This window comes from Callorhinus ursinus, unplaced genomic scaffold, assembly GCF_003265705.2.
Source record: "Callorhinus ursinus isolate GAN/ISIS: 27379988/994484 unplaced genomic scaffold, GSC_fseal_2.0 scaffold26, whole genome shotgun sequence".
Classification (NCBI taxonomy): Eukaryota; Metazoa; Chordata; class Mammalia; order Carnivora; family Otariidae; genus Callorhinus; species Callorhinus ursinus.
In genome coordinates this window covers 24,470,250-24,493,664 of record NW_027397088.1, presented here as the reverse complement: position 1 = coordinate 24,493,664, position 23,415 = coordinate 24,470,250, and the positions used below count along the sequence as shown (strand labels likewise).

General features: G+C 46.8%; 1 protein-coding gene across 1 annotated transcript in view; it reads right to left on the bottom strand.

Moving 5' to 3' along the window:
- CARMIL1 (capping protein regulator and myosin 1 linker 1) overlaps positions 1–23,415 on the bottom strand; it is a 318,183-nt gene that overhangs the window by 191,613 nt on the left and 103,155 nt on the right. The window contains exons 3-4 of the mRNA XM_025890957.2: positions 7,720–7,770; positions 3,294–3,353 (exon numbers count right to left, since the gene is read on the bottom strand). Coding sequence (XP_025746742.1) covers positions 3,294–3,353; positions 7,720–7,770 — 111 coding nt within the window. The remainder of the gene's footprint in view (positions 1–3,293; positions 3,354–7,719; positions 7,771–23,415) is intronic.

The following is a 23,415-nucleotide window of genomic DNA, read 5'->3' as shown; positions in this document are numbered from 1 at the left end:
GAAGTGAGTAAGTTAGCCTGTTGCTGTTTCATGAATGCTGGCAGGACACAGGAGAGTCCTGGGTCAGACAGAAAGGACTTGATTATTCATGGTACAGCAAAGGGCATCATGTGATTCCCCCTTACCCCAAAGCCCAAAGCCCCACAGGGTGACACAGAGAGCTCAGAGATGTCTGCACACACAGGGGGTTGCTTACAGGAAAGGAACCGTTGAACGTGGGTAATCTATTTTCAGAGTAAATGATAAGCAAGCCCACTCTCTGTTCATAAGGGAACATGCCACCATCTCACACGGATGCTTACGGCAAATAAAACCCTGGGAAGCAGCCTGTGGAAAGAGCAGTCACAGCAATGAACTCTCAGCATACCCAGCAAGCATGCAGGAATGTGGGAGACCCAACAGTAAAAAGGCAAGAAAAAGAAATAAAAGATATTAATGCTGGGAAAGGAAGAAGTGAAATTGTCTTTATTCACAAACAACACAATCGTCTATGTAGAAAATGATGAAATCCGTTTTTAAAAGCTACTAGAACTAATAGGTGAGTTGTCAGGATGCAAGTTTAATATGCAAAAGTCCATTGTGTCTATATGCCAGCAAGAAATAATTAAGAACTGGAATTTAAAACAATACCACTTATAATAGCATCAAAAAATACAGAATACTTGGGAATAAATCCAACAAAAGATGTGTAAGATCTGTATGCTGAAAGCTACAACAAAACACTGCTGAGAGAAATTAAAGAAGACCTAAATACGTGTAGAAATACACAGTTTTCTTGGGTCAGGGACTCCAAACTGTTAAGATGTCAATTCTCCCCAAATCGATTTATAGATTGAATATAATACCAATCAAAATATCAGCAGCCTTTTCTGTAGAAACTGAGCTGAGTCTAAAATTCATATGCAATTGTAAAGGACCCAGGATTACTGAACAACTTTGATAAAGAAGAACAAATTTGGAAGACTAATACTATCTGATTTCGAGTCTTATATAAAGCTATAGTAATCAAGACAGTATGGTAGTGGCATAAAGACAAACACACCACATTTCTGGACTTCAGTCCAGAAATGGACCAACACTTATGTGAACAACTGATCTCCAACAAAAGCGAAAGCCAGTTCAGTCTTTCAAACAGGTGGATATGCTATACATAGGCAAAAAAAGACAAAAAAAGAAAACTACACCCCCCAAAAAACACAAACAACCACACCCAAAAAAAAACAACAAAAAAACCCCAACTGATCCATATATTGCTTTATATACAGAAACTACTTCAAAGTGGATCATAGAGCTAAACGTATAACGTAAAGTTGTAACACTTCCAAAAGCTATAGAATATTCTGCGACCTCAGGTTGAGCAAAGATTTATTCAATATTACACCAGCATGATCCACAAAAAAAAAAAACCTGACAAATTGAACATCATTAACATTTAAAACTTGTGCCCTTTCAAAAGCACTGCAAAGAAAATGAAATGACAGGCCACAGACTGAGAAAAACATATGTGTAAATCGTGTATCAAAGGGATTTGTATTCAGAATATACAAAGAAACTCTTAAAACAATAACAAAACAACTCAATTAAAAAAATGGCAAAACATTTTAACCAACACTTGAACAAGGGAGAGAGATGATGGCAGACAAGCAGATAAAAAAGATACTCAATATCTTTAGTCATTGGAAAAATGCAAATTAAAACTACAATGAGAAAGCATCACATACTTTCCAGAATGGCTAAAATTAAACACACTGACCATGTCAGTGGAGGAAGGATGTAGAGGAAGGATATGGAGGAACTGGGACCCTCACGCACTGCTTGTTCATGGCAATGTCAGATGGTACAACCACTTTGGAAAACAGTTTAGCAACTTCTTAAAAAGCGTTCCTACCATACAATTCAGCCATTCCATCCCGAGATATCTACCCATGGGAAATGAAAGCCTCTATCTAAGCAAAGATTTGTACACATAAATGTTCACAATAGCTTTGCTTGTCTTGTCAACAACATGAACAACTAACTTTCCCTCACCAGGTGAATGGATAAAGCAGCTGTGATACAGCCACACACTGGAACACAACAAAACACAGGAGGCCACAACGGGACACAGCAGGACACAATGCAACACAACGTAACACAACAGAACACAGGGGACACAGCAGAACACAAAGGAACACAACAGGACACAACAGAAACACAACAAAACACAGTGGAACACAAGGGGACACAACGGGAGACAACAGAACACAATGCAACACTACTCAACAATGAAAAGGAAACACTGATACACGCAACAAAATAAATCGATCCCAAAACAATTATACTGATGGAAAGAAGGCAGGCAAGAAAGAGTACACACACCATATGATTCCATTCACACACAGTTTTAGAAAATGCAAACTAATCTCTAACTGCAGGGAGAAGATGACCGCAGATGCCTGCAGAGGAGGAGAAGCAAGAGGGAGTGTCTACTGGGGGATATGAGGAGACCATGGGATGAGGAATAATCTGGTATCTCGACTGTGGTAATGGGTTTCATGGGTACACATATGTCAAAACTTAATCACACTGTACACTTCAGTTTGCTGCATAGTACTTATTATAGCTCAATAAAGCTGTTTTTAAAAATCTACATCTTAGGGACACCTGGGTGGCTCAGTCAGTTAGGCATCCAACTCTTGATTTCGGCTCAGGTCATGATCTCAGGGTTGTGAGATCGAGCCCCGCATGGAGAGCCACCTCAAGCCCCACATCAGGTTCTGCACTCAGTGGGGAATCTGCTTGAGATTCTCTCTCCCTCTCCCTCTCCCTCTATGTCTTCCCACCACGCTCTCTCTCTCTCCTCTCTCTCTCTAAAATAATAAATCTTAAAAATTTTTTAAAATAAAAAATAAAAATCTCTATTTTATTAACACCAAAATATTCATGTATCACTATATTCCCAAAAAGAACTTAGATGGTACTGTATAGTAGCTATGAGATTTTAACCCTAAACCTTGTTGTACAAAATCTCACGTTTACATCACCAGCTCACATAAGAGCTCATTAGTTCTTCTCAGACTGAGTTCCAGAGAATGTGTTTTCCTTATGAGAACACATTCCCAGCCCCTACCCACCTAGCCCCCTGTTCAGTCTGTCATTCAGAAACTTCCATTTTCCCTCATCTTGTTTTTCTACATTATCTCAAGAGAATATCAATAGTGAAACCAAAATAGGAGTTTCCCAGTTTCAGAAACTCAGGAAAAGGTGAGGACCCCGCAGTTAATGACACACAGGAGGCTGTTGCTGGCACGCACCTGAGCTGACTTGTTGCAGATGACACCGTGAATCTCCAGGTAGCTGAAGGTTAACTCGAGCTGCAATTGAAATAAAGACCTGAAATGAATGAGGGTGACAAAACCTATAATTTAAGGTGAAAATGCTACAATTAGAAACAGTCTGAGAGCAAAACAAGGTACTGGGCATCTTCGGAAGGCAGGCTAGCTTAACTAGTCTCCACTGGTGCACTTAAGTATTAACCTTGATTTATCGTCTTTCAGAAAAGTATTCTTCACTTTACTAAAGGGTTGAAAGGAAGCTACAAGTCTGACTTTTTAAATTTCATCCAAGGACAAACTCAATGGAAAGTTTGAATGAATAAATACTCCATTTATTCACTGAGAAATGAATGTATAAGGTGAGCCATATAAATATACTTTTTTCTCCTATTTCAAAATTTTGCTCCAGAAAGTCCCATCAAGATGACAATGTTGGTTTTCCCTTCTCTCTAAACCCTTACCTCTTTGGGTTACACTCTGGCCACTTCCTGGAATCATCATCATTCCTTCCCCATCTTTCATAAAAATGCATATTTTGAATGGATTTAGAAAAACACAACACGTAGGAATTTTAAACTGGTTAAATGAAACACACATAGTTAAGTAAAAATCTTCTCTGTGTGTGCAGATAATTGATTTATTTCCTTCCCATTTTAATAAGTGATCTTTTCTCTCTTCTCCCATAATCAGCATTTTTTTCTTCTTCAAAATACCTCCAGTCCCACACTCTTCCTATTTTTCCTGGACAATAGCCACTAATCTTTCCCCCAATTTTGCAGTCTTTCATCCGACTACAGCAAACGATCCCAGAGCACTGTGTGTCAGAGGAGACCGAGTTAGATTAGTTTATTTGACCTCTTCACCTTCAAACTAGAAAGGTAAGGGGAAAAGCACCCACCCAGAACCAAATGCACAAGACCCTGAGTTGTGCCCCTGGGGGCTATGTTGTACCCTACACATTTGGTAGGATGAACCTTAGAACAGAGAACCCCTGAATGTCCAGTTAAGTATCTTGATGTATAGCACTGAGGGCCAGAGGTAGAAAAGTTATTCTTTCATTATTCACTTAGTCAACCCACAGACGTCTATGGAAGGCCTACTATGCACCAGAACTGGAACTGACGTATATGGAAGGCCTACTATGCACCAGAATTGGAACTGACGTCTATGGAAGGCCTACTATGTACCAGAATTGGGACTGAAAAGAGCAAGGACACATCTCTCTTGTCCTCCAAGAGTCAAACACAGCACTGGAGGCCCATTTTAAACATTCCATTTGAGTAGAAGTCCTCTCACCTACTGTTACTATCAAGACCAATGCTTAGCTGGGTTTTGAAAAGTCACCTCAAGCAGGAAATTATTTTTTAAAAGTATACATATCTACCTTTAGTCGGTTCAAATTAAAACTTCTAAACATCATTTCATCTGCTAGCCTTTGACAGAGTGACCACATTTCTTCTTTGAGAAGAACCTACTGGCTGGCCCTGCAATGGCATTTCCTCTGGGAGCCACAACCATAAATCCAAGGCACCCAACGTCTAATTCAAGTCTCTCTAAAATGGAGGGAGGGGGCGCCTGGGTGGCTTAGTCAGTTGAGCGTCTGACTCTTGATTTCAGCTCGGGTCACGATCTCAGGGTCATGGGAATGAGCCCCGCGTTGGGCTCCATTCTCAGAGGGGAGTCTGCTTGTGACTCTCTCTCTCTCCCTCTCCCTCTGCCCTTCCATGCGCACCCCACTCTCTCTCAAATACATAATCTTTAAAAATAAATAATAAATAAAATGGAGAATTTGAAGACACTCGCAAAGCAACTTGAGGGCATAGTTTTGCTGAATTATTAGGCTCCCCACCACCCAGCCTTTAACAACTGTCTGGTCCTTAACAAGACAGTAATTTCTTTTTACATAATGCACCTTATCAATAATCAGTATTTCATAGACACTCCCTCCTTTCGCAGCCTATTTCACTGCTATGTGAATACCTTGAATTAAATAAATGTACTGTTATCATTACAACTGCTATGAATAGGTTTGGAAACAAACCGCCGACCCTCAGTGGGCACTCATTCAACTGGTGGGAGCAGGTGTGGACAGGTCGGGGTGCTCACCACCCAGGAGCCATGAAAACGCAGGTGGCACAAGTCCACACCCTCAGGCATGGCATGGGCAGCTGTGATCAATTTGGCCGAGTGAGGTTATAGCTGGAGGTCAATTAAGATGCTTCCACGGCACCGAGGCGCTGTCACTGGGAGAAGCAATGTGTCAGGGAGCAGGAAAGCATGGAGACATTCAGCGAGGCTCTGAGAAACGACTTTTCAAGTTTGGCAAGCAAAGAAGGGGCAAAAAAGGGAAGTCCAGGCAGAAGAGAAAGAATCTGCAAAGGCACAGAGGCATCACAAGAACTAGGGCTAGGCAGAAGCTAGACACAGAGCCTGTAGTATGGGCGATCCCTAAGGAAGGACAGTCCCCGCATCTGTGATTCTTTGGGCGTCCCAGCTTTCCTAAGAGTGAGGAGGGGCGTCCCCGAGCCAGACTGAAAGACGCAGTGGCTCTGGGCAAGACGAGGCAGGAACACCTGAGGATGCTTTTAAGGCAGCACCACAGATAATCGTGATTGGTCAGATGCAAGGAAGGAATTAACCCAGACTATCGCTAGCCCCCCACCGCTCTCCCACTCACCCCACCTCTACCTGCGCCCCAGCAAGTCCGCTGCCCACAGGCAATAAGCAAATGGATACGTGACTGTCCTGCAGAAATGTCCCCCCACACCACAGGCAGAAGCCTGAGCCTCCACCACCCACCTTACGACATGTTTCCCTCCCCCCACAGCCCCCCCACACCCCTGCTCCCCAAAGCACTGTGCTCTTTCCACCACTGAACCGTGTACCAGTGGAAGATCCTCGCATCTGCCTGGCTGATGGGGGGACGATCCTTCAACCCAGCTTCTCTGTGGGTCCGTCCCTGATCTGATAATTACCCATTCCTGCCCACAAAACAGAGCTGGGGCCTTTGGGGTGATAGCAAAGTTCTATTTCTTCATGTGGGTGTGACTGCAGAGGTATTGGCTTTGTGATTCATCACAGAGATGTACCTTCCTATTTTGTACATTTGACTGCATATGTGATACATTTAACAACAGAAAGGCAAAAGAGAAAATGTTCAATCAGCGCCCCAAGAGAAGACATCTATGCCATAATCAGTACCTATTGTACGGTACTGTTTTGAATATAATTATTTCCCCCAGAAAATTAATGTCATCGACATGGGTTTTGCATCTCAGCCAAGGTGTACTGTGGCACATGAAAACCAGGGGGAAACATGAACACAGATCACTTTAGAAGAAAAACTGTTTTTCTCTATTTGTGATGCTGACAATAACAGAAATCAGAACCAATGTCCAAACCACCCTAGCCAGGCCAACGTGGAATACGATACACATCATAGGACGAAGCCAGACCTTCACTCAGGGCAGAGCAAGGGAGGGGGCAGTATGGGATCAGCCAGCAGAAGAGAGGTGGGTGACTGCCCAAGAGGTAAGGCACCCTTCCGCGTGAGAACATTTTTAAATAGGGGAAACATACTATTCAGGGGCCTTCTACTCAATAGGCTACTTGACTGTTTCTCAAGCTCATAAAATTTCCTTCTGCAATTAATTTTTCACCAGTGGGATAATGGTTCATTCACTTCCTTACAGCCTGCCTTGCGGTGTTTTAATATAAAGGCAACATAGCCCAACACCGTTCACATAATAATTGATTTCATTTATGATACATTAGAAACAGACTCACTTTACATTACCAAAAGGGGCAGGGGGAAACGTCATAAAATTTAGCATTTGTATAATCAGAAAGAAAAAAGGCAGGAGACACCCTGAGCCCTGGACTAGCAAACAGTGGGTTGGTATCTTGGCAAAATTAAACAGATCCTTTCAAGAACAAAGTGATGTCGTGGTCTTTTTCATGGGCAACCCCAGAGTACACACAGAAGGCCTGAGACACTCTCCCACCAAGAACGTACCCTTCACAGCGATGAAGGTTATTGCCCACATGTCAAAGCCTTAGAAAAATCTGCCAATCCTGGACCAAGGGAAATAAGAGCTAGACTTGATGCCCGGGTGAGAGAGAAAAATGACTGGAATCCACGAGCCTCAGGGAGCACAAAATGCTTCCCCACTTATCACAGGATGCTTTGACACAAGAAGAGGAGAAATGATGGAGTAAAAACTGTTCGTCATCACAACTCTGAGGTGCTTTCTGGGGAGAAGGAAGGAAAATATGTGTGCTAAGAGCACTCTAGCCACAGCCTAAATCGTGAAGCCCCCATCACTGAAGAGTGAGCGTGTGTGTGTGTGTGTGTGTGTGTGTGTGTGTGCGCGCGCGCACGTGGTGGAAATGCAGTGACACTTACCTTGGTAGGGATCCGTGCTGTTACAAGGAAGGCGCGGCATGATGTGAGCACCTGCAGGAGAGAAAAGCAGCATCAGTGTAAGTACCACCAGTAGGACTGGGAGGCTCTGGTGTTACCCACAGGACTGAGGGACACTAAGGCACTGAGAGACCACAGGGCTTGGCTCCTGGCATGTGAGAAGACTAAGTGAACCGGGACAGCTTGTTGGCCATGAAGAACTAGTTTTACTCAAGAGTCGCTGTACGAAGGTCTCCCCTGAACAAATCACTTGTGAAATCTCAAGACGAGCAATTGGTCAACAGCCCAAAAGACCAGGAGATTACTTCAGCTGAGTCAACAAGACAGTTCTCTGTGATATTAAAATACAGAGGTCTTATAGAAAGACAGTCATGAGCCTCTGTATATCAACAGCAAACTGAAGGAAGAAGCCAAGTGTTCATGCACACTTTCCAATTACAACCACCAGCTACACTGGCCCTCCGGCTTCCCTTTCTCTGTACACCAGCAGGGAACATTTACACAAGGCCCAGACAGCGTAACGGATGAGGCTTCTAAGCTGTCCCTGACTATGTCTCTCAGCGGGCTTCTCCCAGTCCTCGAGACAACATTTATGGACGTTCCAATTCCAAAACAGCTAAGAACATCTGCGGAGCCCAGAGGACTCCACATGCCCAGCAGAGGCTAGAAATGGTTTGAAGCCAGGCTTGGAGCAGGAATCCCACGTCCACAACTGCAAAGATCTAAAGGCACTTGGAGGCCCAGGCAGGCCCCAGGGCCTTTGCAGTGAAGAGAAGGAGTACCTGACACTTAGGTTTTGATGGGAGAACTGGCTTTTTTCATTTCCCAAAGAACCTCCTCGTCACTAAATTTATTATTTATGATGCAGCGCACACATTTCTCTCTTCCAGGGGCACTAATACAAGCAACCCCCAGTCTTGTCGCGAATCTTACGCCCACGGAACCTCCACATAGAGGTAAAATCATAACCAGGTCCTAAGACTCACAAGCCAAAAGAGGACTCTATCAGCTGGGACCTAAAACCCCCTTGTTCACCGTCTCAGTGTCTAACCTGAGAGCAGGTCCAGAGAAACTCATCACGTTTGCCGGCTTGTGCCGGCTCTGGGACTGGACCCTGTGACCCCTGGCCCCCAGCGTATTAGATCTCTACACCTTCTCCTCGAGTGCGCATTACGTTCAATGCCAAAAGCCCCAGACAGGAACATGCAGCCTTTCCAGTATCTGGAAAAATATATTACGCTCTGTGAACATTCCTGCAAATGGAAACTGGTCCCACGACATCCAGATCGTGTTACAAGCACAGTAGCGACGACGGCCAATACCGCTGGGTACACATCCCTAATCCTCTAAGAGCTGGACACAGTTATTATCCCCATTTTAACAAGAAGAAATGAAGGCACAGCGAGATTATGTAACTTCCCAGGGGACCCAGCAAGCAGGTGGCGGAGCTGGGATTTGAACCCAGTGTGGTCTGGGTCAGAGACTGGGCTTCTAATTCCTTATACGGACTCTCAAATTTTCCAGAACCCACTTCCTTAAGAGTCTACACACACACAAACACAGCTGACTCACAGGACTTTAAAGCCAAAAGGAAGAAAACAGGTAAAAGCATCATCGGGAGGATGAGGGATGTTTGAGGATCATAAGGAAAAGAACCCGCCCCTACTGGTCGGCCTGTCTGTCTGTCTGTCTTCTGCCTACCTGATTCTATCTGCGTGTCTCTCAGCCTGTGTGTGTCTCTCCCCCTTTTCCATGCCCTGCCGCACGGGCTACTGCCCCCCCCACGCTCCCCAGCCTCTCATTCTCCCGCCCCTCCTCTGCTACACTCCCCTGCACTCTGCCCTCATTTCCCAGAGCCTCCCCTAACCTAAGCACTTGAGAGCTTGTGTCTTATTTATGCCCATTGCCAAAGAGTAGACACCAATCACAGAGGAAATACCGCATTCCGGAAGAATATTTCATTTGTAACACAGTCACAGAGACCCTTGAACAAAACGCGAAATAAAAACGACAAGGCATCTTTTGACACGGTTAAGCAATGCGCACCTCAGTAATTAAGTGATTACAAGGTCCCCTGTGTGAATCTAATTAATAAGCCTTAGAAACTAATCTCAAACAAGCACCCAAGCAACTGCCACGTAGCGGCAATCACCAGCACAAGGTGCGGGTCGGCCTCTCGCCCCTCTGCCCGGGCTGTGCTCCCCCCAGGGAACGAAGTCTCCCACAGGCAGCAAGGCCATCCGATGACCTGCCTGCCTTCTCTTGATCAGCCCTCTCCAGATCAGTCACTGCAGGGGGCTTCTAGGTGCCACAGAATACGGTATTAACTGGGTCAGTACACTTTTTAAAAGGGAGGATTAAAACAAAAACCCAGAATGTTCCTATGGATTCACTTTTTGAATAAAGAGCAATCAATCTCTTGACCATATGGAGACATACGATATGTTCTCATGATCACTTCTGCTTTCCCTCAAGCAACGACAGAGTCTGCAGTCTGTGGTCCTGTGTGCCAACTCCCTTTCTTTAAAAATATTTAAGCACACAGTTTCCTCCAGAAGTTGTACACAGTGTCCTCTGGAATTTGGACACAGGCCAAAAGAATTTGCTTGAAAAGAGCCACATCCATGTGGGAGCCCAGGCTTTGAAGGAAGAAGCTTTCTGCTGGCTGGTCCCCATTTCTGGTGATCACCTAAGGTCCCCAGAGGCACGAGGACTGGTCTGAGAAAGTTTGGAAGGGGGTCAGGTGGGATGGATGAAATCCTCGAAAGCTGACCCAGCCTTTCCCAAGGCTATGCCTACCTGTGAGCACAACAGTGTAGCAATACTTTGCAGCAAAAGTGAAACAGTACAAATGCTACCAATCCAAGAATCATGCCTCTTGCCCCATCAATGCAAACTGGGCCAATAAATGGGGCCATGTTCAGCTGGGAATCCCAAAGAACTTGGTCTCCTAGCTTTCCTGTTCGGCTCCAAGACCACCCCGGGATCTGTGGTCTCGGAGACCTTACAGTGCATACATATGGCGATCACACAGGAAAACCCCTCTGATCCTGACTGATCCTGATAATGAACACCACGTTGGTGCTGGGAGTTAAAAAGCACCTTCCTTGCAGGGTGACCAAATCCTCCCATTTGCCCAGGATGTTTCTAGCCTGAGCACTGAGAATCCTGTGTCCCAGAAACCCAGGACCCTTGCTCAGCCTCCTTGCATGGGTTTTGGAATCAAGAAGGCAGATTTAAATTCTGGCTCTGCTGCTCTCTAGCGGTTTAACCCTGACGGAGTTAGTGAACTTCCCGATGCCTCAATGTGCTCATCTGCAGAACAAGAAGAATATTCCTCTGCAGGACTAATGCCGTTGTTTTAAGTATGATTTAAGTGTACTGACCCAGTGTAGATAACGCCCTAGCCCAGCACCCAGAAGGTCTCTGCCACAAACCAGCTCTTCTATCATTATAACTGATGTGATCATATCTTAAATTTCAATTCCCAAATTAAGATTAAGTAGTTACACTTCTTGAGTTTTTAAGTAATTATTTTTGGCAACAGAACAAAACAAACAACAAAACCCACCAAGATTCTGAGACATCCTCTAGGCTGACATTTTCAGTTCAATATATTTTCTTGCAAAGTTAAAAAAAAAAAAAAGTGGGGGGGTAGAGGGCATCAGAAGAAGTATCTGTGCTTAATCAAGGAAACTTAGTCACAAGGGCAAGCTGCAGCCTCCCTCCCACCTCCTGGGGGGGGGGGGCCCATTCTTCACAAAGGTCTTAGCATGCAAACCACATCCTCAACCCCTATGATGAATTTCCTCTCCCTTTCATTGAAATGCAAGCAGCAGCCTTTGCGCCCTGTGAGGTTTCTCCACTCAACTTTTAACTTCAAAATTTCACTTGGAAACATTTACAAAAATCCTCCCTACTGCTAAGACTCACAGCTTAGCAGAGAAGCCTAAATTTTCTTGTGGAAATGATATATAATGAGGTGGGCTATGGAGCCCTCTCACTGCACACTTATTAAAAACTGAAATAAATACCTGTTTCATCCTCTTTAGTAACTCCATTGCCTAAAGCCTACCACCGCACAGGTAATCCATAAATTCATGCCACCTAAATCCACATTCTCTCACACAGGTCACCAAGAACGCCTTTCCTTTAAAATTGGGCTCTATGTGGCAAACATTCAAAAAAGGGTCTTATACCCCCAAAGTACTCTCTAATTTGCAAGCAAACTAGATGATGAATGCCATTTAATCCATTTACCCTCTTCCAGACTCCCAGTGATGCTCCAAGGGCATCACAGACAAGACCTCTTTTTTAATCCAAGACACCGGCGAGAGAGACAGGCAGGTGATGAGGACCATTATCAACACCGTGGAGTTATGAGTGACAGATGCCCAGAGCCTTGTGCACGTTCTCCCAGAAAGTTGACAGAGAATATAAAGTCTTTCCTGGCCCTGAGCCTCTTAACATCCCACTGTACCCAGCCATGACGACCATCACCCTCTGTAGCTAAAGCAGGAGGACGCTTCACCCAAAAGGAATACAAACAATCCATCATTTTCGTGCAATTTCTGGCCCCCGATCCCTTATAAAACTGGATCACCGTACTATTGAGTATCTGTTTCTCTCTGTCATTAATAGATGTGCCCTCACAAGGCAGGATGGTCTAGTACAGGATCTGAAAATTACAGCCTATGGGCCAAATCCCACACGCCACCTATTTTTACAAATAAAGTTTTATTGGGACACAGCCACATCATTTGTTTGAGGTATTGTCTCTGGCTGTTTACACACTACAAAGGCAGAGTTGAAGCAACAAGAGATTTTTAGGGCACACAAAGCCTAAAATACTTACTATCTGGTCTCATACAGAAAAAGTTGGCCAACCCCTGGCCTAGTGGTTTATAGGAAAAACTCTGGAGTTGGGCAGTGGTCAGCATTTCAATTAGGTCTACTATCTGTGTACTTGGGCGAACGACTTGAGGAACGACGTTTCCTCTTCTGCCATATGGGAGCAGTCATTGTACCTACACCCATGGAGCCGTGAGGGCCCAGCGGGTCCATCGTATGTGTAAAGCGCTCAGAGAGCACTCGCAGATGACAGAGATGCAATGGAGTGTGCGTATCTGTACACCTCAATGTTACAATAAAACCATGAATGCCCACAACCGTGTTAAACCACGAGAGACTTACCCACATGTAGCCTGGGGCTAGCCTCAACCCAGCTGAGGAACAAATCACTACCTTTATGGGCCTCAATGCCCCGAAACCGGAGTAAGAACATTGGAAGAGGTGCCCGTGTCCCCATCCTAACACTCGGGGTGGGTCCATAACGTAGGGCCGCTGTGGGGCTCCCCCAGTTCCTGGACCCTGCTCCTCTCTGGTGTGTGTGGACGGCAAGTCCCCAGGAAATATCTGCCAAGAGGAATTAATTCCTTCGTGGGGCCCTACTCGCTGGAACGACAGATGCTCCCTCCACAGGGGAGTGAGGAAGCCATTGAAGTCGGGCTTTGGCTCTCTCACACCTGTGCAAATCCATTTCTTTTTCACCTGGTTATTTCCACCATTGTGCAGAAAACGGAGTGTTTACACACAGCTCGTCAGACACATCACTTCCTTCCCTCTGCAGTCCCATCACTGCAACTTGTAGGGCATTACCGACGCATGAAAGAAACCAAACATATTTAATGTTCCTCCACAGAAGAACATGTGGCTACTTCAAAACATCAATTCTCCTTATGTCACTCCATATCAGATCTTCTTGTCAAAGCACCAGCTGACACAAAACTCTGGAACATGTCACACTGATTCTATTATACGACAAATTTGTGTCAAGCAGAATTGGGCCTAGAAAGGGACCACCTCCTAGGCTATGAAGAAGATGAGTCCGATCCCCAGCTCCAGCCCCTTGGGGTGCAGGTGGGCTCACAGCAGACCTCAGGGCTGGAGAATTCCTGCCCAGAACTCTCGGCCCTGGGTGGTGCTCGGGAACGGGTTAGTCATCCCCGTCCTGTTTATGTTCTAAATGAATTCAACAGAAGAGTCAGAGCCACGCAAGGAATACACAAAACATACAACATGAAGGGAATGGTTGTATTAACCCCATTAATTAACAAAACTTCTGCGTCCCCAACACAGGACCAGCCAGTCTCTTCTTGAACATGAGAGTCACTAGAACACAATTCTAGCTAAAAATCATAGAGCTGAGAGAATCAGGGGAAGGGTGTATCCAATTCCTTTATTTTACGGATGAGGAAACAGACCGGGAAGGGTTAAAGGTTCTTCTTTGCTTCAAGCAACAGAATTTTAAACACAAATTTAAAAAAAAGGCGTGGGGTAATTCTCATAATGCCAAAAAAAACAAAAAACAAAACAAGAAATAACCAGAGCTCAAGAAGGACAGAAACCAAATCAACTCTGCAGATCCCTTCTGGCTGCCCCTATCAGGTGGATGGACTCCAATCACTATTCATCCGTGTATAACCCCAGAGGTGAGGCGAGGACCTCCTGTCCCAGGCATGGCATCCAACAGGGACCATAAAGAATCACGTGAAAGAAAAGACAAGTAACCGTGACGGTGTAGTAACAAAGAACGCTGGCTCCAGAGGCAGAGAGCCCAGGGATGAATGTCCACTAGACCACTTACTACCAGCTGTGTGACTTTGGACAGGTTACTTAGCCTCCCTGTGCCCAGGTCTCCTCCTCTGTAAAAGCATGGAGACAATATCACCTACCCAGACACCATATGTGAGGTACTCAGAACAAAACCAGGTACATAATGGAGTCCAATAAAGGCGTGTCCTTGGACAAGTTTACAAGGATAATTACAGCTAACAACTGGCTATATGGCAGAGTTGGAACAAGAAGTTAGTTTCACCGTCTTTTACCAGAATTCTGTTGCTCTGGTCTCTCCCCAGCCTGCACCATTTCCCCTTATCAGCCCATGTTTCCCAGCCTTATACCCTCCTCTTTCTAGCCAAGAAGACGCAGAAGTCACTTCCTTATTCCTCCTCTTTTGTTACGTCAGCACCGTCATCCAATTTAAAAAGTACAATTTTCTTTCCTTCTCTCGGAGCAAATTTATGAGATACTTTTCCACTTTGCAAAAGTGTGGTGGCATATGGTGGGGGGACTGATTTAGATTTAATACTGCTACATATATAATCAGAGAGAGATTTTTCATGAAATTCAGAGATAAGAAATTGGGAGAGAAAGAAAAGAAGGTTGAGAGTGACTGTATCAAGAAATCCCTAATTTTCATTTTTATTTGAGAGAGCACTCGCACAAGTGGGGTAATGAGGGAGAACAGGGACAAAGAATCTTAAGCAGGCTTCAAGCCCAGCACGGAGCCCGACGTGGGGCTCGATCTCACGACCTGAGCTGAAATCAAGAGTCGGATGCTTAACCGACTGAGTCACCCAGACGTCCCTGCACATAGTTTTCAAACTGAGGGCTGCAGACCATTGGCAGGTGGTTCAATCATCAGTAGAGCTTAACAAGTATCTTAATAAAATGGACTAAACTGAACTAGACGCAAAAAAGAAAATCAAGTGCTTTGCCAGTGAATACCATAAGCCACTGTTTCATGAAACTTCTGTTCCAGAGGTATCGGCGTGCACACGGTACGCATGTGTGCGTGTGTGCGCGCGTGCATGTGTGTGTGCGCGCATACACGTGCACGCAGCATGCATAGGAGAGGTGCCTCTCAAAACCAATATCAAACAGAGCCCTTCTTGGAGTCCAGGTTTTGAGTCTGATAATCCTGACTTATGACACCTGTAAGCAAGATCCACCACGAGGCTACAGAAGAGGCTGAGGCAGCAACACGGGCTTTGCGGTCACACAGACCTCGGGACAAACCCGGGCTTTGCCATCCCGTGAGCTGGGAGGCAGCGGGCAGGTTACTTGATGTCTCCAGGCTGCAGGACCCTGCCCTCTAAGTTAGAAACGACATTCCTCCTTGTGTAAGAATTAAGGATGACCTATGGAATGCTAGGCCTATAGGAGACATCGGGGTAAACGAGACGTTATAACTGTCCTGATGCTTACAGAATATAGCTCTGGAAGTGATCGCTAGGGATAAAAAAAATCGAGACCTAAGAGACGTGTGCAAACTTGCTAGTTAGAGACAGAGCCAAGCCCAGATGCCCAGTCCCCTGGGCTCAGCTTTGTTCACAGCACCTCAAACTCCAGGATGTAGCATGAGTCAGTGCAAGGGAGATTATTCCCATGGTAACTGCAGCATCCCAGAGAATTAGAAGACGATTTGCATTTCTGTGAGGGATAGAGTGAAACCTGATCCGGAGGAGGAAGACTCTGGACTCAAACCAAAGCTGAGTCACTTAAAAACTCCCCCACTGATCAGTTACATAATCCCTCTGAACCTTACTTTTCTTACCTGTAAAATGGGTAGAGCACAGCTTCTGTAGGACAGTTGTGAGGATTACAGGGGATAACTTGGGAGACCCTAGCATTCTCTTAGACCCTCCTACCCTCTAGCGTCAGATGACGCTAACACTTATGTCATCGGGGGTCAGTGACGCCCCCCTCCCAGGGCTCTGGAGAGGTACCGCCCAGCCTGAGTTCTGACTCCACTGCTCACAAGCGTGCGTGATTTGGGGACAGGGCTCTCTGTGCCTCACTTCTCACCTGTAGGATGAGGGGCTGTAATACCTACCTCACTGCGGTTTTGGGGACAATTACACAACAGACGCTGGGAGCAGTGTTGCCGATAATAGGCATTAGCGTCCCCGTCGTGCACCCTGAGCGCCTCAGATGGCCGCTCAGCCATTCCCAGGCCGTGTTATCTATTGCTCAAGACTGCACCACCTTGAGGATTTCTAATTCGGCCTCCCACTCGAACAACAACCTTCTAATTTCTCCTCAAAGTGCAATCCGTGGGCCAGAGGGGCTGGTACCCCTTAGGAGCTTCTTAAAATGGAACATCTGAAGCCCTATCCCAGACCCATGGCATCAGAATCTGCACTTTAACAAGATCCCTGGGTGATTTCTATGTACAGGACAGTTAGCCAAGCACTTGTATCTTGTTCCCCTACTCAGCTAACCCACCACCCTGTTCCTAACCCCTGCACCACTGGGCCACTGACCATTCCACATCCTTCCTCCCCATTGGCCCCAGCCCCTTCATCCCACGGAAACCTCCCTGAAGCCATTCCTCCACTGTTAGTCCCTTCCTTGTCCTTGCATTACGCTCACAGAGAAAACCTCAACTCTGGATGGACCCGCCCGGCTGCCGATCCCATGCCTGCCGAGGTGGCTGCCAAGCACCTCGGTTAGAGAAGAGCTCTAACCCAGCAAGCGGGTTCCTTCGACTGGGAAGACGGCTTTGCCTCCTACTTCACTGAGAAAACAGAAATGACCAGAACGGATCGCTGACCATCCCACCCCAAACCTCCGCGCTGGCCTGCACCTGCAGCTGCCTCCGCCCACCCTCCGTCTCTCCCTCTGAAGCGCAGGAGGTAAATGCCCATCCCTTCCCCTGGGCTCCGGATTACATCCACCCACCTGTCCTGGGACCTTAAGCATCAGAGTTTTCTTGCCTTCCCTCCCGTACCTGAATGTCCAAATATGGAGGGACCAAGATCTAGAGCTAGACCCTGGGTCCTACACACCTCTTCTGAACCCAACTTCTCAACAAGGGTCTTTACCTTCCCCCCCCAACCCTCTCCCCTACCATTCAAAATGGGCTTCCGTCCCCACAGCTCTGCTGGGACTGCTCCTGCTGAGGTCCCGATCACCTCTTGCTTGCTAAATCCAGTGTACGGTCTTCAGCATTTGCTCACTTTAAACTGCTCCTGGGCATGGCACAGAGCTGAACGAGACCTCCCCTCCGCCCGGGCACAGCCCCGATGCTGGCAGATCTCTCTTCCACAGGTTTTCCACCGCCCCTCTGGTCACTCCTAGCTGCGCGTCCATTCCCCGCTCCCTGCTACCTTCCATCCTCTCCCACGACACCACTCCACCCCAGATCCAGCCCAGCCCAGGCCCCTCGGGGACCATCAGACCTACCTATCCCACTCCCCTGGAATGCGGGGATGTCTCTCCGACCCTGAAGCTCAGCACGTCCTCGACTAAACTTGTGGTCCCTCTTCCAGAATCCACTCCTCCTCCAACACTCTGAGCTCAGGGATGCACATGGCCAGCCACGCAGTTTCTCCAGCCAGAGATCCAGGCAGGGCCACCTTTGCTCCCTACCTCATCCTTCACCCAGTTCAACACCATCCACGCATCGCTTAAATCCACTCACTTGTCTCCATCTCCACTGTGACGACTCTGTTCAGACCACCGTCATGTTGTTTCTGCTGGTGCTCCCAAGGGGAGGGTCCTGCCCCCCCGCGCCCCGCTTCAAAGGCTCTCCCCACCCCCTCCCTTCTTTACCTTCACCTTGTTCACACCTACTCATCCTTTGGGTTCCAACCTAAAGGACTCCCCGAAGGTAATTCAGGCTATAGCAGGTGTCCCCATCCTATGCTCTCGCGGCATCTGCACATTTCCTTAGTAACACCCACCGCAATTTTAATTATTGGTGGAATTATGCATTTCCTATCTCCCACCCCCACCAAACTGTAAGGTGCCTGAGAGCGGGGACCGTATCTGTCCTCTTCAAAGCTCCATTTCCCCGTGCCTGGCACAAAGTAGGGGTTCAGGTATCTGGACAGATCTTCCCCACCCCCTTTCCGGATGTGAAAATTCAGGATTTTAGAAGGTAAAAGGTTGCTACAGTCTGTGAAACTGATTAGAAAAATTCCGGCTTGCCTGTTTATTCCTCCTGCCTACCATGTCAGTGACACATCCTTCCTATTTAACAGGCATACCCTCGAAGGAAAGTACCTAAAAATCTTGTTTGCAGCTCACCTCGACCCACTTCAAACGCATCTACTAGCTAATTCCCAACTTACCTGTCAAAAAGAAGAGCAACAGAACAAGAAAAGATTACCTGGCAAAGAGGTTTAGAAGTGCCAAATGCTGACATCTGGCCTTTTCCCTACTGTGTTCAAGGAACTTCTTCACTCACTAATTCACCACAGAGAGGCAGGCTCCAGCGCTAGCTTTCAGCAGCTCCCACAAGCTGGGAATGTCATCTCTAGCAATGGATGCAGGAGAAGCAAAATCTGCTTTAATAAAAATATCAGATATCGTATGGCTTTCTACATCTTGATTTTTGCCCTCGGAGGTGCCAACAGGGCAACGGAGCTAAATCCACAAAACTAAACAACTTAGAAAGGCCGGGTCAGGGAACTACTAAGGAGACAGACTTTATACAAAATACAAAAATAACCCTATGTTATTTTAGTGACAACTAAGAGAAAATTTAAACATAAGGGAACCTATCTTTTTTTTTAAGGCAATTTTTTTTTAAAGATTTTATTTATTTATTTGAGAGAGAGAGAATGAGAGATAGAGAGCACGAGGGGGAAGAGTGGCAGAGGGAGAAGCAGACTCCCCGCTGAGCAGGGAGCCCAACGCGGGACTCGATCCCGGGACTCCAGGATCATGACCTGAGCCGAAGGCAGTCGCTTAACCAACTGAGCCACCCAGGCGCCCCGGGAACCTATCTTTTAAAACAAGGGCATAAGCAAAGGCCATGCCAAAGAGAGGAAACCATTAAAAAAAAAGAAGAAGAGTTTATTTTTCTTTCTTGAAATTTCAGATAAAATGAGATCTGCTATGGGGAGAAGTGTTTTGCTCGGGCAACATGGAAACATCATTCATCTAACTAAAGAACTCCACTGGAGCATGTTGCCAAATGGCTCAAAGTTTCAAGATAAAGTGAAACCTTGGGGCAGAGCTTTTTCAGCCCAAATCAGCTTTGGTACAATGGCAGGAAGTGAGAAGTCAATATCCTCAGGCCAAACACCTGCTGCTACCAGGCTGCACCCTTCCACCAGCAACTCAAGGCCCTCTGCAGCTGAGCCAGCCATCGCCCCAGCCCTGGGGAGGACCAGCCAACGGTAAGCACCCCCCATCTTTATTGCTCCCAGCCACTCCCACGCTCTCCCCATGATGCCAGGAACAGGCAGGGCGCCCCAGTCTGGCATCAACCACTCCCCAGCGTGGGGTAAGGGACCCACCCCCTTATGTCTAAGTCACGCGCCCCCCTCCCCTCCCAAAGCAGTACACACTGGTTGTGTCCTTCACACACGGGGCCCTGCTACCTTAGAATAAACACAAATCTGCAGGAGCTCAGCTCCCAGAAGGACCTGCCAACATCGGAGCCCCTAGTTCTCTTTCCCAAGTTGTCCACATAGGACCCCTGGAGCCCTGGTTCAAACGCCCCCCATGTGGCCCGTCAAGAGCAGGAAGGAGGAGAATGGAGGCTCTTGTAGGGTGAGCCAGAAAGCAGAGCCTGGAATCCGAGCAATCCTAGAGAGGAAGGGGCTGAAGGCAGGATGACACTGCAAGATGCATCTTTGTGTTTCTCTTGTTAAATGAAGCTCAATTAGATGAGCACCCTTTGGTTCTGAAACGTAGACTTCCCTTTTAAATGCACCCATCTGATCCCGTTCTTTGTGTGTATGTAGCATCTATCATCATCAAATATTTGAGTAATTCTTTCTTCCATAATTAAATATTGAGTATCTACCTTGTGCTAGACACTCAGATTAAAAAGGCATAAAGTTCTGCCTTCAAGCAGCTTATATTCCACTGAGAGGAGACAGACTTTACACAAATAAATAAGTAAAACACATGGATGGTATACCAGATGATGAGAAGTACTATGAGAAAAAAGTCTCGTTAGGAAAGGGAACAGGGGTTGCTGTGTGGACACGGTGGGGCGGGGAGGGGGGGTGGTAAGTAGCATTTTTAAATAGTTCGGTAAGCCCTCTTAATGAAGTGATGTTGAAAAAGGTGTAAACGAAGTTCAGGAATGAGCCATGCGGCTCTCTCGGGCAAGCGTGGTGCAGGCAGAGGAGACAGCAGGTGCAAAGGCCCTGAGGCAAGATATGCCTGTGGTAACAGAAGGATAGAGAAGAGCCCGCTGTGGCTCGCACAGAGCAAGCATGGCTGAGGTCAGCGGGTAACAAGGGGTGCGGAGGGGGCTGTGAGATCTGAGAGGCCTTACAGGCCACCGCCCACACATTAGTTTTTACTTGGAATAAAAGGGTAAACCACCAGAGGACTGTGGGCACAGGACTGACGCGAGCTCTCTGTCATGTTGAGAAGAAACTGGGAAGCGGGTAAGAAGGCAAGAGTGAAAGCAGGAAGCCCAGTCATGAGGCAACTGCAATAAGTGGCGAGAAATGATTGTGGTTGGGACCACAGTGGTCAGTGGCGGTGATGGGAAGTGGCCGGATTCTGGATACCCTTTGATAGTGGCGCCCAAATGGATTTGTGGAGAGAGTGAATTTGGAACATAAGAGATTATTTTGCTAAAGATAAGGATTTGGTTTATACCCAGGAAATAATTACTTGACAATTCAAGATGTAACATGATTAAGTGACTACTGGATTGGTCTATTTCTAGAAGTGCAACCTGAGAGCAAAGAACTGGTTCCAGGATTTTCCAAATGAGATTCTGAAGGGCAGGTTTGTTCCCAGTAGAGAAACAAATGATGTTTTGGAGTGAGCCATGATTTCCTGCCCAACTACCTTCTGTTCTCTTTAATAATTTCAAACGTATAGCTAAGATGGAATAACATAAAGCCAGAGACTCCGTTTGAATTCTAAAAAGCAACCTTGGGAAGAAGGAGGATGGGGGTGTTCTTTTGCCTTTCCTCACAGCTTCTCTTCAGCACCGCTATCTCATAGAACCTTCTAGAAATGTTCTATATCTTGTCTCTCCAACCCACTCCACTAGACACATGTGGCCACTAAGCACTTAAAATGTGACTAATGTGACTGAGTCACTGAAATTGTAAGTGAATTCTATTTAATTTTAAACAATATAGCTACTTGAGGCTAGTGGCTACCATCCTGAACCGTAGTCTACAGATCTAGCGGAAAAAACGAATCACTTCACCTTCATGAACCATACGTTACATTTTTTCTCTCCAACTAAATTAAAAGGATACGTACAACACAAATTTGTAAGACCTTTTTTAAAAGATCGTTTTAAATTTATTTGAGAGAGAGAGCATGAGCAAGGTAAGGGACAGGCAGAAGCAGAGGGAGAAGCAGATGCCCCGCTGAGCAGGGAGCCCGACGATGCCGAACTTGATCCCAGAACCCTGGGATCATGACCTGAACCAAAGGCAGATGCTTGACCGACTGAGCCACCCAGGCGCCCCTAGATTTGTGAGATCTCATTTTTCATTATGCCCCACAGTTACCAACTGCTTCTCCTAAGTCTGCACGTATTCTTTGAAAACAAACAGTGGATGGCTTGGTCTTAACAGTTTTTAAGCACATTTTCTGATGTAATAACTTCAAGGCCATCACTCTATCAATGACATTCAAAATGAGATCTCCCTCCCTGAAGCATATTCGATGCTAACATTTTAAAAGTGGGGGAGGGGTGGAGCAAGATGGCGGAGGAGTAGGAGACCTGGATTTCGTCTGGTCTCGGGAATTCAGCTGAATAGGGATCAAACCATTCTGAACACCTACGAACTCAAGAGGAGACTGAAGAACAGAGTAGCAACAACTCTCTGAACGGAAATGCGACCACTTTCTGGAAGGTAGGACGTGCGGAGAAGTGAATCCGAGGCGATATTCGGGAGGATAGACGGCGGGGGAGGGGGCCTCCGTCGGCCGCTTCTGGCAAGTGCTAGAGCCGCGGAGCACAAAATCGGAACTGTTAGAAGTCGGCTCCGCGGAGGGACGTCGCTCCAGTGGCTAAGCGGGGGGTGGAACCCTTGCGGGACAGTGTGGTCTCAGGACCCTCGGGGTCACAGAGAGACCGGGGGTGCCTGAGTGCGCCAGAGCTCCCAGGGATCGGAGCGGGGAAGCCGGCTGCAGAGACGGAGCAGAGTCGCGGGCTCTCAGCTCGGGGTGGCCATAAACTGTGATCCGCGGCCCAGTCGGGCCACTGCTCCTCCAGCAGGGACCCAAAAAGCGGCAGAGCCGGGGAGACTCCCCTTCCTTCCCGGGGAGGAGCGGCGCGGGAACGCACTGCAGGGATCTGCTGGGTTTGGAGACTCCACAGGGGGTCGGGTGCCAGAGATAGCAACGCTCGGTCACAGGCCGGGTGAGCACGGAGAGCGGCCGGAGACCGGGGACACGGGAGTGATTGACTGCTTTTCTCTGGGGGCGCACTGAGGAGCAGGGCCCCGAGTTCTCGGCTCCTCCGGGTAGAGATTGGGAGGCCACCATTTTCACCCTGCTCCTCCAAAGCTGTGCTGAGAGCTTACAGGGAACAAAAGCTCCTGAGAGCAAACCCCAGCAGCTTGCTTAGCCCTGACCGACAAGGGCGGGGCAATTCCGCCTCCGGCAAAGACATTTGGGAACCACGGCAACAGGCCCCTCCCCCAGAAGATCAGCACGAACAGCCAGCAAGCCAAGACCAAGTTTACCGATTGAAGAGAGAGAACTCCAGCGCTAGGGGAATACTGCACATAGAATTCATGGCTTTTTTTGACCATGATTCATTATTTCATCAAAGTTAATTTTTTTAACTGTTTTTTTTTAATTTTTCTTTTTCCCTTTTTCAACCAACATCTTATCAATCCCTTTTTAAAAAAACATTTTTTATTTTTCATTTTTAGACTCATATTTTAT